The 13739-nt window shown below is 40.3% G+C and overlaps 1 protein-coding gene across 14 annotated transcripts in view; it reads left to right on the top strand.

The window, feature by feature from the left end:
• Nucleotides 1–2147: 2147 nt before the first annotated feature.
• The window catches only part of BRSK2 (BR serine/threonine kinase 2), a 311982-nt gene continuing 300390 nt past the window's right edge, over nucleotides 2148–13739 (top strand). For 9 of the 14 annotated variants that reach the window (XM_017726636.1, XM_017726633.1, XM_017726637.1 and 6 more), the window contains exon 1: nucleotides 2148–2602. In XM_017726636.1, coding sequence (XP_017582125.1) covers nucleotides 2509–2602 — 94 coding nt within the window. In that variant the 5' untranslated portion in view covers nucleotides 2148–2508. The remainder of the gene's footprint in view (nucleotides 2603–13739) is intronic. The other 5 variants (XM_008644287.2, XM_017726640.1, XM_017726639.1 and 2 more) reach the window with 2 other exon arrangements.

Raw genomic sequence — 13739 nt, 5'->3', positions numbered from 1 at the left:
CGGGTCTGTCAGTGCTGCAAGCTCCGAATCCTGCGCCACACCTGGGGCAGGTTTGCTTCGCACCATGGGCAGGTGGTGCCTCACCCCTCAGCCACGGGACAGTAGGTCCCGTGGGCCTGTCAGCCTCCCATTAGCCACGTAGCCCATTTACCCTCCACAGGGATGCTCCACACAGCCATGCCCCTGCCCTCCGGCCCCCGACACCCCACTCACTGCTTTGGGCGGGAAAAGCCGCCATGTCACTGTGGCTGCCAGCAGTGCTGCTGCATCCTCTCTGGTCCCCTTCTCTGCCCCGGCAGCTCTGCCAGGGGCTGCAGGGCAGAGGGGAGTGGAGCACAGTATGGGGACGTGCCACCCTGGTTGTTGGTGTTGTTTTCCCCAGCTTTCTTCCCTCCCTCCCTGGTGAGGGCCTGCGGGCTCAGGTGCGTGAGGTGACACACAGGTGCTCTGAGGGGAGAATGCGTGAGGCGGATGAAAGGGGAGCAGAGGTGTGATAGGAGAGCAATGCGCAAGGAAAGGTCTGGGAAGCTTGGAGAAATGGCAATTTGGAGTTGAGTTTAGTAGTAAAGGCAAAGTAAACACCTCTAGGGGCTGGAGGGGGCAGAGGTTGCCATTGGAAAGACACAGAAGCAGTCCTTGGCAGGGAAGGAGTCCTGGTGGGTATTCACATGGGGTGCGGTATGGAGGGCTAAGCTGAGGAATGGGGATGGTGTTTTGGTGTTTGCTTACAGGTTGCTGCACTGACACGCTCTGGAAGTGAGTAAAGGTGAACCATAAAGAGCAAAGCAGGGTTGTTTTGTTGTTTTTTTGTTTTTTTCTAAGCAAGTGTTAGGGTTTTGTTTCCTGAGGAAACCTTGGTATTGTTTAAGGTTTCAGTCTACTGGCCTGATTTCCTCCCACCTCCTCATCTTACTGACTCCTCTGCAACCTGTTGGATAGTCATGTTGTCTGTGGTACAGGTAGACAGCCAATTTCTAGTTTTATTCCAATTTAAAAGAGCATCTGTTGTATCTAGATATAGATATTTGAAAAAGGTAAATTTCCCTCTTCAAAAAAACCAAAATAAACAAACCCAAAATAGTCTTATTTCTATGAGCAACAGATAATGATAAGGCTTGTTCAAGTTTTGCCCTCTCTACTTTCTCTTTTACAGGCTTGTCAAGACTACCTTCCCTGACTCAGGAATTCTTGCTCTCTCTGTGCTTCAGTTGGAATTTGAATAGCAATATCGTGACCAGTTTTCTGTCTGAAGTAGAGAAGAGAAGGTAAAAATGGACCTTGTGTGTGGGAACAGCTTCAGCCTGATATCCCTCAAGTCTGGCTGAAACTGTTTATGGTCCTGAATCCAAAAACACATAGGCTTCTGCTGAACTTGAAGCATCTCTGCAGAATCCCTTCTTTTGTCCTGCCCCTTAATCTCTGAAGGTTAAAAACAGCCATGAGTACTTGGACAAAAACAGTGAAAGTTTTCTTATACTGCTGTTATGGTGCCTGTGGATCAGGCAATCTGTTCCTATTGCCATCTAATCCCTGGATTTTTGGTTGCAATTTTAATTTAGAGAGTGGAAATTCAATTTTTGATCTGTTCATCTAAGGATCCAAAGTTTATTTGCTCCCATCAAGTTCAAAAGCAGGTCTGTGACTGAGTTCAGTGGTTACAGGATTGTCCATGTTATTTTTCTCTTCTCCCCCACAGCCCTCCACTTTCCCCAAGGTTCTCTTTAAAGAGTAAAACCTCTAGGAAATACAGGCCCACCAGAATCAAACAGAATCAAATAATTTCCTAAGCTCATTTTCAGAAATAGGGTTTTTTTTCCCCTTTCCTATTTTCTACCACAATCTTGCCTTTTCTTTAATAATCTGGAACTGCAGCTGCATAGCAGAGTAGAATTCAGAGGTTAGAAAAAAAAAAGAAGTGTATGTTTGGGTCTTAAATTAATATACACATTAAATTATATTTAATTATGCCTTATCAATAGGCTGATGAACTTAGGTGTTTGCTGCTGCCATTGGTCATGATGCTCTGTAGCAGGCAGAGGCAGCAACTGCTGCTGATGGAAAAGAAAAGGTAGTGGAAGGAGGAGGGGAGAAGAAGGAGGGAGACGAAGGGATTGGCTGCTTTTAATGTCATTCACAGCTGCGAGCCCCGGCTCTTCCGCTGCTCCAGCTCTGGCTCTCCCTTGAACAGCTCCTAGAGAGAACAAGGCGTGCGGAGCTCGGATCACCAGCATCATGCTCCTTGGGCTTGGATCGTAGATCCCCCTCTTTGAACATTAAAATAACTCCTTCGTCTTTCAGCGTCCCAAGCAGACCCAGCGAGAAAACAAGCACGTGAGAGAGAGAGGAAAGAAAGAGGAGGAAGACGAAAATCTGCAACCAAGGGGACTAAAGCAAAGAAAAAGAGTGCTTTGCTTGCACAGCTGCAAAGTGGGAATTTAAAGAGCTGCAGAGAGAGAAATTCCAGCTCATCAGCACATACACATTGCAGAATTACAGATCCAGGTAGAAATGACATCAACAGGGAAAGAAGGCAGCGGAGCTCAACATGCACAATATGTTGGACCCTATCGTTTGGAGAAAACCCTAGGAAAAGGACAGACAGGTTGGTTCTTTTGCAGCAGCACCGGTGCTATAGGGAAGGTGCTGTAGCAGCTAGTGAGGTGCTGGGAATGGGGTGTTTGAGGGTTCAGGTTTTCCCATTTGCTGTTTCAGTGAAGATAATATTCATAGGGGGTTTTGGCCTTTATTTATTTTTAGTTTTCATTTTAATTCCTTCTTTTCTTCATTTTTTTCTTTTCTCCTTTTCTTAAAAAGAAAAGAAGAAGAAAAAAAGCCCAGGATGCTTTATGTTCATTACTCCTGCTAATGGGTGTTGTTCTGATGACAGCCAGAGTGCATGCAGAGGAAAAAAAAAGATGATCTGCTGGTGGTGAATTTTCACATCCGTTTCTTCACTGCCCTACTTAGGAGCATTTTTCTTTTAAATCAAATTATATTGAAATTAAAGGTTCACAGCCTGTAGTACCGAGGAGGTGGTGGTGGTGGTAGTGGGGGAGTCACCAGCAGTATTTCATGACATCATGATTGAAAAGGGTGTAGTCCTTAAGGTGCAGTTGGGGGGGGGACATATGTACAGTATGTCTCTGGCACTGACTGCTGTGGGTATTCAGCAAATATGGATGGATGGGCTGGTGGTTTTTGTGGGTAGGGTCTGAAATAAAAGAAAAATAGAGGATCGGTAGCAGAATTCATTCTGGTTATGCTGTGTTTTTGTAGGAGGGGTTGGGAGGGGGGAAGGGAGATTATTTAATTATTTTTCTTAAAGCTTGTTTATGAAACTCGCCCCCAGCAGATTTTCCTGAATGGAACAATGGTAAGAAATATTAAAAAGAGGAAAGCGAGTGGAGGGAATTAGCAGAGAGCAGGTGCTTCTGCCCTACATGACATAATTAGATCCCCCAAATGCGTTCAAGATCTGGACTTACTGTTGCTTGCTTGGATAGCATATTCACTTCAAGGGCAGGGGAGTATTGACTGGAAGAAAAACCCTTAAGAAGAAGCCCAAATGTCTTCCTTTTCAAAATTTTTTTATTTTTAGTAACAGGTGCAGTAAGCAATGGCATCTGGCAAATTCATTGGGTTGGGATCCCCCCAAAAGTGGATTGAGACTTGAGATTATAATTTAGGGAAGGGGTAAGATCAGCCATAGGGGGGCTTCTTTGGGCATGTGGGTGTTAAGTGTTGTTCATTATGGTGGGACAATAAAACATGATGCATTGTGGTGTATTTTTTTTTTATAACCCAGCCGAGCTTTGCCCATCTGTTGTCTAAAGGATTTAATAGGCGTTTCCATCCCCAGCTGCTGCCTCTGCTCTGCCTGCTTCCTCACTGCCCTGCGTGGCAGCAGCTCTGCAGTCCGCAATTTTCTTGGGGACACAGTCAAAATCCAGATCTTTCTCTGTGAGAAGCAATGCTCTTCTGAGATGATTGATTATAACCTCCCCCCCATCCTTCCCCTCCTCTTCACAACCCCATAGCAACCGTTCAGAGACATGGATGAAGATGACATTGTCTTCTAGTGCAAGTGACTTTTATTTATATTTCTTCTTTTTTTTTTCAATCTCTTCAGTATATCAGCTGCTAAAGGTAGTTCTCTGTCACTGTTTTGGTTACCACCTTTATCCTTTGCATAGCTCAGTGGGTCTTCTGCAGTTGTGTTCTTACTAAAATCTGTTCTGATAATGGTAATGAAAATATTCTACCAGCAAAATTGTGGTGTATTGTTAATAAAACTGCCCTATTTCTGCTGATAATCCTTTCCTGAATACTCCAGGTGATCAAAGAGCCAGCTGTAGATGACAAATTCATTTTTGTCTTCATCACCATTTCCTTTTTTCTCTCTCTCTCACCTTCTCAGTACCCCTCCCTCCCCCTTAAATGCAATTGTGCCTGAGATTCCTGAAAATACAGCTGCATTAACCTTTTGCTCCGTGTTCTTATAGCCTGACATTGTGGTCCTAAAGGGTTATCTGCAGCTTTGGTTATTTTTTTTCCTCTCTGTTAATCTTCCTATCTTCCTCCTAAGTGATTAGAGACGTGGGGGTGGAGAGAGAAGAACAGGATGTATTTAGAGGCTTGCTGCTGTTGGCCTCTGCAGTTATTCAACCAGCTGGACAAGGGCGAAAGTTTCCTTTTGCAGTTTTACCGTATAACTGATCTTTATAGATAAGTCTCTGCTGTTTGCACACATGAATGCACATGAAATGCACAATACATTGTGTCATAGAAGCTGGAGGTGGGGGAAGGAGGAAGAGAGATCTTGAAAGTAGCTGATGTCAGTCTGTGTCTCTCTTGTTATACCCGCCCTTGATTAATGGAATAATGCACTGAGGTGAAATCTAACTCAGTATTAAACATACATGGCTAAATATGGAAAGATGCCTTCTGGTCTTCTCGCATTTTCTGTGCTAATCACATTTGGGAGCATGCAGAATGGCATGAAGAGTGTGTGGCATGTAGCTCATCCTCATCCTGCTTGTTTTGGAGGGTGAGCAGGCTATCTGCAGCATTTTAGGAAGAGGACAAGCAGTGCAATATGAGGGCCTGATTCACTGTAATATATTGTGTATCTTTGCATTTGGGTTGCAGTGGCATACAGATGAAGGAAGTAGTGGTTGTATTCATTCCCTTAGAGCTTGACTTTAAAGCTTGGAAGATTAGGAGGTAATGTCTTGGAATTTTTTTTTTTTTCCAAGGGGTTGAGGAAGAGTGAGAAATAAAATCTGGCAAAATGAAATGATGAATAGAAGGAAAGTGTAGGCTGTGTTGCAAAGTCCTGTGCATTTTGCAGTGATCTTCCTATCCATCATTTTTATTTAAAATAAAAAAAACTATTGACTCTATAAAAGTTATTTCAGATAGGCAGGTCAAGCTTTGCTCTGAGATACACTGGCATTATACAAATATATTAATTACTCTTACCTCTTTTTACTGACATCAGAAGGGGTTTTGGGGAGGAGTGAGGGTTCATTCATAGCTCAGAGCAAACTTAGAGAGGGTGTCATGGAGGGAGAACTTAAGGGTAGGTAGAACACTCATTGGCTTTGTCTCTGTGAAGTTCTTGCTGATTGCCACCTTAAAAGCTGAAAAAAAGTGTTTACCAGCAGCAACCTACTGGTCCCTGCAGAGAGGTCCAGTGTATGTGGGACATTAGTGAGACCTGGTGACATTTGGCTGTGGGTGGGCAAAACTGACAGGGGGAAAAACCTTCTGTTCAAATTCATGGGTAACAACTGAAAGTGTTGATTGATCAGAGATGCAAAATTTGTCCTGAGCAGCCTTCTGGGCTGGTGCGTCATGCTTGCTGAGGGTGACTGATGCCACAAAAAGAGGATTAGGGTCTCTTAGGCAGAGAAGTTGAAAGGGGGCTACACGGGGCAGTGCTGTAAAATGGTTGGGCTTAGGTCTTTGCTACTAGTGGGAATAATGCAGCATATGAATTTAATATATCATTTGAGTACCGTAGCAAGATGGTTTGCTTTTGTAATAGGTTGAATTTAGAGCACCTCTTCTTGACGTCATCTGGCGGAATACCTTATGGAATCTCTGTTTAAATGATCTTGCAAGAATACAAGAGGCATCACAATCTTGATTGTTGTACTCAAAAAATTATTTTACAGAACTGCCAGTGTAAAAAAATCACTGTTGTGTATATATATTGGTGTGTGGGGGAAGGTTGGTTTATCACAGTTTCATTGGTACATTCTTTTACAGTTAATTATAGGAGGTTTTCATTGTAATTAACAGTAATGAGCAAAGGATGTGTGTCCTGTTACAGTAACACACATGGAAACAATGTCCCTTGAGGAGCCCCAGTCATACCTGATCATGAAGGAGTGTCTTAGGCTTAGATAAAAGAGAGGCTTTTCTCCATTTGCCACTAATTTTACATGAAACCAGCTCTTGTGTATTCCTTGCTCTATTATTTTTTTAGAATTCCACAGTTATCTCTGTTCATGTGTTTCTTTTGACCTCATTAACCCCTGTTTCACCCTTGAAACTCTTAACAGTAATTCAAACTGACTAGTGAATATTTATTAATGAGTGCAAAGATGAGGAGCTGAAGTATGTCTTGTGAAGGTCTTCAGCATTTTGGAGGGTTTTCTTCTATTTTCATTTGACAGTCACTGTATAGGCTTCGGCATCATTGCTTGCTGTAGCATCAGTTGAATGCCTAGCTGAAATTTCTAAAATGCTGATTTGTCTACAAGCAATAAGGCATTGGTTCTAAGTGGGAGTTACTCTATTCACATTGAGATAAACTCCATGGGAAGTTCAATGTTGCTTATCCATTTTGTTATGTTCCTTTTATTCTGTTTTAAGCCCGGTACAAAGAGTCATGCTTGAAACTCGCGGCACTCTGACCTTCACGAAAAGTGTAGGGGTTCCCTTTTCTGCGTTGCATCCCATATAGCTTACAGCTTTTGTGGATAACAAAAACCACAGTTTTTGTGGATAACAATTATATATGAGCCATGAGTGAGGTGTTCAGCAGTGTGCTTTTGGGTTATGTAAGAACAGAAATCATTAAATTTGGGTCTTAGTGAATTTAATAGCCTTTTATACAGTGAGAGCTTAAACAGGACGTTTCCTTACAGCCTTAACCATCTGTTTCCAAGACACTGGCAGAAACTGAAATTTTTTAATTTTTTTATTTGTCTCTGTCAAATTTGGTTGAAAACTTCAGCTCTATTCAAGGAATGTTGAGTAGTCAATGGGATCTCAGAAGCCTGGTTTCCTTAGGTAAGTAGGCTAAACAAAGTATATCCTCTTCATTCATACTGCTATAATTTTTTTTTTCTGACCCAGTGTATTGGATCTAGAGAGAATCTAAGGAGTACAGTTTTCTTCCACTTAGCTGTCTAGATGAATATATCATTGTAAGAGGTGTTAATCATTGCAGTTTTCCTCATGGCCTTTTGAAACACACAAGCAAACAACAAACCAGTATATATCCTAATATTATTTTCATATATATACTTTGCTCTTCCTCATGATAGTCTGTGAAGACTTAAATGTTGAATTGGTAATCACAGAAATAAATACTGCAAGCAATACTGTAGGTAGTAGAGGTGTTAAGAATGAAATTTTCCCAAGAAAAGTTATGTCACTGTGACTTTCATTTAATGGATTATCAAGTAATGGTTATGAGTTTTGAGAGATTTGGTCTTTCTTAATTTTATATACCTTTGATCTAACTGTTCAAAAGTACTGTTCACCTGCTTTACTGACTGAAGTAAACTAATATTACCCTGCCACTTGCCTGAACTGGAAAGTTCAGCTATCCCTTTTATGACTTTCACTCTTTTTATTTGTTTTGTTTAGTTTATTGTTTGAATTAGCAAATTCCTGTTTGCTAACTGCAGTGAAAATTATTTTTAACTTCCATCCTTCTGCAAACTTTGTAGGGGCATGCCATTAGTCTTTTACCTCGATATCAGTAGCACAGTTATTATAAACTTGTGGAAACAGCAGCAGGCTCTGAATTACTGTTTTTCTTTGTAAAGCACAGGAAGCTTTCTCACCCAAGAGTTGTTAAAATTCGGATACTGTCAAATGAGTAGGACTCTATGACTATGTACTTACATTTCAGATGCCAGCAGGAGCTATGGAAGCACTGATTTCAAAAATAGGGTTCTTTCACTGTTTAAGCACTTTTCTACTTTTTGCCACTGTTCTAATGCCATTTTGTTCTGCTACAGTGAGAAGGACTGAATTAGGGTGAGGAGAGAGGTTGAAGAAAGGAAAAAAGCTTCTTGTTAGAATTTACATCTTGAGAAGAATTCTTTTGATCTCTAGAAAATCTGGAATTCTGTGAGAAGACCAAGTGTAGTGTTTTAGGTGGGTTCTTACAATTCCTTTTGTAAGCTGAGTGGAGCAGGCAGTGTATGCTTTGGATTTTCCAGCATTGCAGTGTTTTTCCATATACCATAAGTTTACTCCATACATTACATTTTGGGAAGTCTTTAATATTGTGTGCTTTTGATAGTTAAATGGTAATTGCGATGACAGTAATAAATGCCATACACACCTAACAGTTAGCAGGTAGGTAATATAGAACAAATGTAGGTAGTGGAAGAATTCCAGCTTTCAGAAAAAATTTGAAAGGAAATGAGAAGTTTGGAAGTAATACCTTCTGAAGTAAAAGACATTGCATGAGGACTGTATTATGGACATAGGAGAACAGTCATAATAAGACGAGGTGGAAGCCTGGATGTAGATTTCCGTGAAGGTACAGTAAAGGCAGAGACATAAATGAATGCTCAAGTAGTGGTCCTCTTCAGATGCTAAGACACTGTAATTTGCCCTTGTGAAGTCAGTCCATATTTTAAGTTGAGCTGACTTCAGTAGAAAGATTATCAAGTCTGTGATACACAGATGAGGGTGGATTTTTTTTGTTTGTTGTGGATTGTCCTATTAAGAAATATCCCAAAGAAATTTTCTGGTTTTGTTTTAAACAAGCCCAAGATGTTTAGCAATCCTAGTCAATAACGCCATTCATTCTGCTTATGGAATATGAGGAGATTGTTTCATTTCCAGTTCATGCATAAACATTATGTTTTTCTACAAAACAGCCATAATGATCTGTAGAATAACATGAATAATTTGTTGTAAATAGTGTTCTTAATGAACTTGAACTGTCTTCATCTGCAGTGTCTGTAAATGCAGAGTGATTTCCTTTACATCCTTATTTGTTTCAGATTTTCTGGCAAACAGCTATTTATATCTCCTTTCCCCAACTGTCTTTACCTCACTTATGGATTAGTTGCACTTATGCAGTATTCAAAGATTTGAATCGTGCTCTTGAATGTAGTCTGTTGGGTATATTGCATAAGAGAGTTGCATTCTACTTGGATCATTGTGCAAGCACTTCCAATACAGATGTCTGCAAGTGCAAACCAAAAATTCAGTTTTGCTGGACAGTTTGGACATGATTCCTATGAGCATCTGTGTTTGGTAGATGTAGGTATTCCAGAAGGTCTTTTTAAAAGGTACACAAATGTGACCAAATGAAACTTAATTTAAAATGCCTACTTTTAGAGCATATTAATATCATTCATCCAGTTTCATTTTACTTATTCTACATTTAATTTTGAATAGGGATATAAAATTTTTATTAATTATGTTTACAGACTAGAAACATTACTAATAAAAATATCTTAAAAACCACACTAAAAAAATTACCCAGAAGATTTTTTCCATTGCTTCATAGCTTTTGAAAGTTGGGTTTAAGTGGAGTTTAGGTGGAACAGCAGAATTTGTTTTGGTTCCTTTCACAGAAGTGCATTACTGGCTATTGATGTAGCTGCAAGCATTTTGTTCTTGGATGTGTCGTTTGTGGCAGAGATGGCTATGAGGGTGCAGTTGTCCTGTGGTCTGTATAAATAGGAATACACTGATTCTTTTGTAATGACCTTGGGATAAAGTTTTTAAAGGCCATTAAATGCAAGTGTGTCATGAGACTAAGGATAGAAAGCAATCTGGCCAAAGAAGGTGAATGATGGTGTGTATTTAAGCAAATGCAGGTACATTCTCTTGCAAATGGTACTGTTGCCTTCATAGAGGGCAGAGTAACCTTCAGGCTGGTGCAGGTGGCTGATGCATGGTTACTCAGTGCTGGAGTTGGTAGAGTAGGACGCTTTCCTTGAATTGTTAGTGCTCTTGGCTTTGTTTTGAGAAAATGATTTTATTATTTCCTGAAGGCCACAGAGACATGTCAGCTGATAGAAAGTAGCCCTAAATAACTCTTTCATGGAGTTCTGATGGCCGAGCTTACTGTTTTGCACCCCATGGCTGTGCCAAGCAGTTTCTGCCTTTTAGACTTTTGTTGTACCTACTTTGGCTTCCTTTGTAAAGATTGCTGCTTGCTTAGAAGGACAAGAAGTACTTATAAATTTTTTTTTTCCACAGAAACATTTTTAATTTTGGATGGGGTAAGGTTAGACCTGAAGGGACTGTTCTTTGTGTAGCTCACCGCAGGTAACAGGCTGCTTTTCAGTTTCTTATCTAATATCCAACTATTGATAATCAGTGATTTGATAATTAAGGAGTTTGGAAGAAAGTAGATAACTTGCCAGCTACTGACCTAAGGAGATTATTGCTGGTGAAAACTTTGCACTCAGATTTGCGAATCAGCTGACAGCAGATGGGTTAATGCAGGGTGCAGGGGGATATTGAGGAGAGAAATCATACTCAGGTGGCTTAGGGTGGGGTGCAAGTACTATGTATTTTTCTTTCTTGTTATAATGTTACAACACTATGTGGGAATTATAGGCATGATAATATTTCCAGTGAAGTACTTACCTTTAATTTTTTTTTTTTTTTAAAGAAGGAAAACTGTTTTCAGGCATCCATTTAGTAAGTGTTCTTCTGGCTCTCTACTTCTACTTACAAAACAACACGCTGTCTTTATATCCTGAGGCTTTTGCAATTTTGATTTGGTATCTTTTGCAGTATATCCTTTATGTGGGAGAAAACAAATCAGTGTGGTAATGTATATATATTTTAATAATGTCTACATTACCTATGTGTTAACACACTCTGTTTTTGCAGTGTCATTCCTCTGTGTGTTCAGCTTTAAATGCCATAAACTGATTCTCCTTGTATTTCATCTATTAAAAGCACTATTGACTGCAACAGAAGTAATGGAGGAGCTGGTTTCTGGAAGAAGCAAGCTGGACTGGACCAAAAATATGTTAGTTTTTTACTGTTTGTCTAAAGCCTACTCTAAGAACTATTACGTTTCAGTCTGCCAAACTGGAACAGCTGCCAATGAGAATGTACTGGGTCTTCACACTGACCTAGCAGACAATGATGATGAAATTGCTTGGCTCTTTATCTTCCATTCTTTTTCTTAATTGTTTTAAGTGTGGCTAGCAGTGTAGACACTAGATTTCTACACAGATACTCCTATTGGAAAAGTGATTGTTTTGTTGCTTTGGTCCAGGATGAGGCACACCAAAGCCCAGGTTCATAGTGTTGGCTCATCTGGTTTACAGGAATATCATTTATGAGGAAGAGGGACCTGCAAGAACATATTTGCAGCTAAACATGAGCTAGAGATGTACAATTTCCTTTTTAAAAATTCTATTTAAAAAAAAAAAAAGAAAAGTCCTGCTCTGATGAAGTCTGGGCTCATCTAGCATAAGACTTTGCTAAGACTACTGCATTTTGTTGCATTTGAATTAAAGCACAAGTTTAAGTGGGAAAACAAGATTTCATATCCCAAATCTCTGTGGTGTGAAATGCACTGTGTGGGATGCTAAAAATTTTCTGATGTCTTTGCTGACTGCTTGCCGGCAGAGGATTGGGGTACTTATCATGCCAGCCATTTGCCCTGGGTGAGTTTCATTCAGTGAGTGTGTGAATTCCTTTTAATAACTGTGACCTGTCCCTAAGATTAAGGAATGAATTTGACTCTTAAAGATTTTTACCATACTGGAATCTCTTAATCTCTTCCAGTATTCTATTACAAAGCTCTCATCATGTTTTCAGGTTCTAAATGATGGGTAGCTTGACTGTTGTGTTGAGACAAACTGCTGGCAGCAGGTACGGGTTTGGTCCATGGTTTTCTTTTTGAAGTCCATGTCATCTGGTGTTTTTTGGTTTGCATTTTTGTGGGTTTGTTGGTTGGTTGGGGTTTTTTTTGGTTGCTTTTGGGGTTTTGTTTGTTTATCTTTGTTTTAAACTTTGACGTTACCTTGCCTCTTCAAAGTGGAAACTGGTCCAAGGATTGTCATCCTAATTTAGAGGCTACTAGACAGATATTTGGTTCTTTCTACAGCTGAAATCTCTTAGAGAAAATTAATTAAGACCCTAGGAAGGTATTCTCAGAAAATTTTGGGGGATGTTACAGTTCCAAGGCTGAGACCCTTAATCATTTAGGCCCTATTTATCTTACTGCTAAGAGCTGGTAGAAATACTCAAGGACATGGCCCATATCTAAATAAGCATATATTATCATCAGAATTTTTTTTTTAACTGTATGGTCATGGTAGACTGAAAAACAAGGTACTTTTATGGTTTTCTCCTACTTATACAAGATGCTTTGTCTGTGGGAAATTAATGCTGATGCACTGTATGTCCTTGGAGAATTATTTTATCTTAGGTGTATTTTTTTTTCTTCCACATTTCATGTGTCTTGCCTAGTTTGTGAACTGAGGGGAGGGAGAATTTGTGTTACATTATCTGCATGTAATCCCTTTCATGCTAAGGCATTAATCCTAGTGAGGCCTTTGTGTGTGAACAGGAAGTTCTATTTAAATATAGGAAGAAGCTCCTTCACTGTGAGAGCGGGTTGCACCTGGCACTGGTTGCCTAGAGATGTTGGGAAGTCTCCTTCCTTGCATCTGTTCAAATCCAGACTAGACAAAGCCTTGAACAGCCACTCCAGCTGACCGTGCTTTGACCAAGGGTGTTGATCTAGATGATCTCCAGAGATCACTTCCAGCCTCAACTCCTCTGCTATTCTGTGTTATCCTGGGCAGCTAAACCATAGCTTGCTCAGTGAACTGTCAAACTACGGAACTCTGTTCTCCAGTTTTGTACCCTGTATTCCCCTGCTCCTGCTCTTTCTCTGTCCCTTGCCTCTTGGACTAGGTGAGGACAATGTCTGGGGCTCATTTGGAGCTGTCTCTGCTGCTTGTCTCTCTTTTTTTTTCTCTTGAAATACATTAAGGATTAAATCACAATTGAGCTTTCCAAAGTGGGAGTGATAGTTTGAACCTCTCAGGGTTTTTTCCACAGACATTCAGCACTTTCCATTAAACTTGTAGAATCTTAGAGACTTAACCTTGCTCTTTCAAACTTGGTTGAAACTTGATAATGGGTTCTGATGTTTTGGGGGATTTGCAGACAGACAGCTGGAACATTTAAATTTTATTTCCTTAAAAAAAATCAGGTTAACAGAAAGCTGTTCTAAACAGCGCAGCTTCTCTAATCTTCATTTGGTTTTGAGGGCCATGACATGCTGCTATGGCAGATCAAGATTGCTGCAATACAGCTGCTCTTCAGATATTGCTCTCACCTTGGTTAAGTTTTCTATACCAAAGTTAGAAGGAAAAAGTGGTTCTAATAGCACATTATGATTCCCTAATGCTGGGGGAATCCCCAGACAGCTTCACAAGCTGGATTCCTGCCTACTCTCTGCTGCTGGAGCAGTGCAAAGCAAGGGCAATGGA

Source organism: Corvus brachyrhynchos, unplaced genomic scaffold (genome assembly GCF_000691975.1).
Source record: "Corvus brachyrhynchos isolate BGI_N302 unplaced genomic scaffold, ASM69197v1 scaffold62, whole genome shotgun sequence".
Taxonomy (NCBI): domain Eukaryota; kingdom Metazoa; phylum Chordata; class Aves; order Passeriformes; family Corvidae; genus Corvus; species Corvus brachyrhynchos.
The sequence above is the reverse complement of the archived record's forward strand: the minus strand, read 5'-3'. Positions and strand labels throughout refer to the sequence as shown.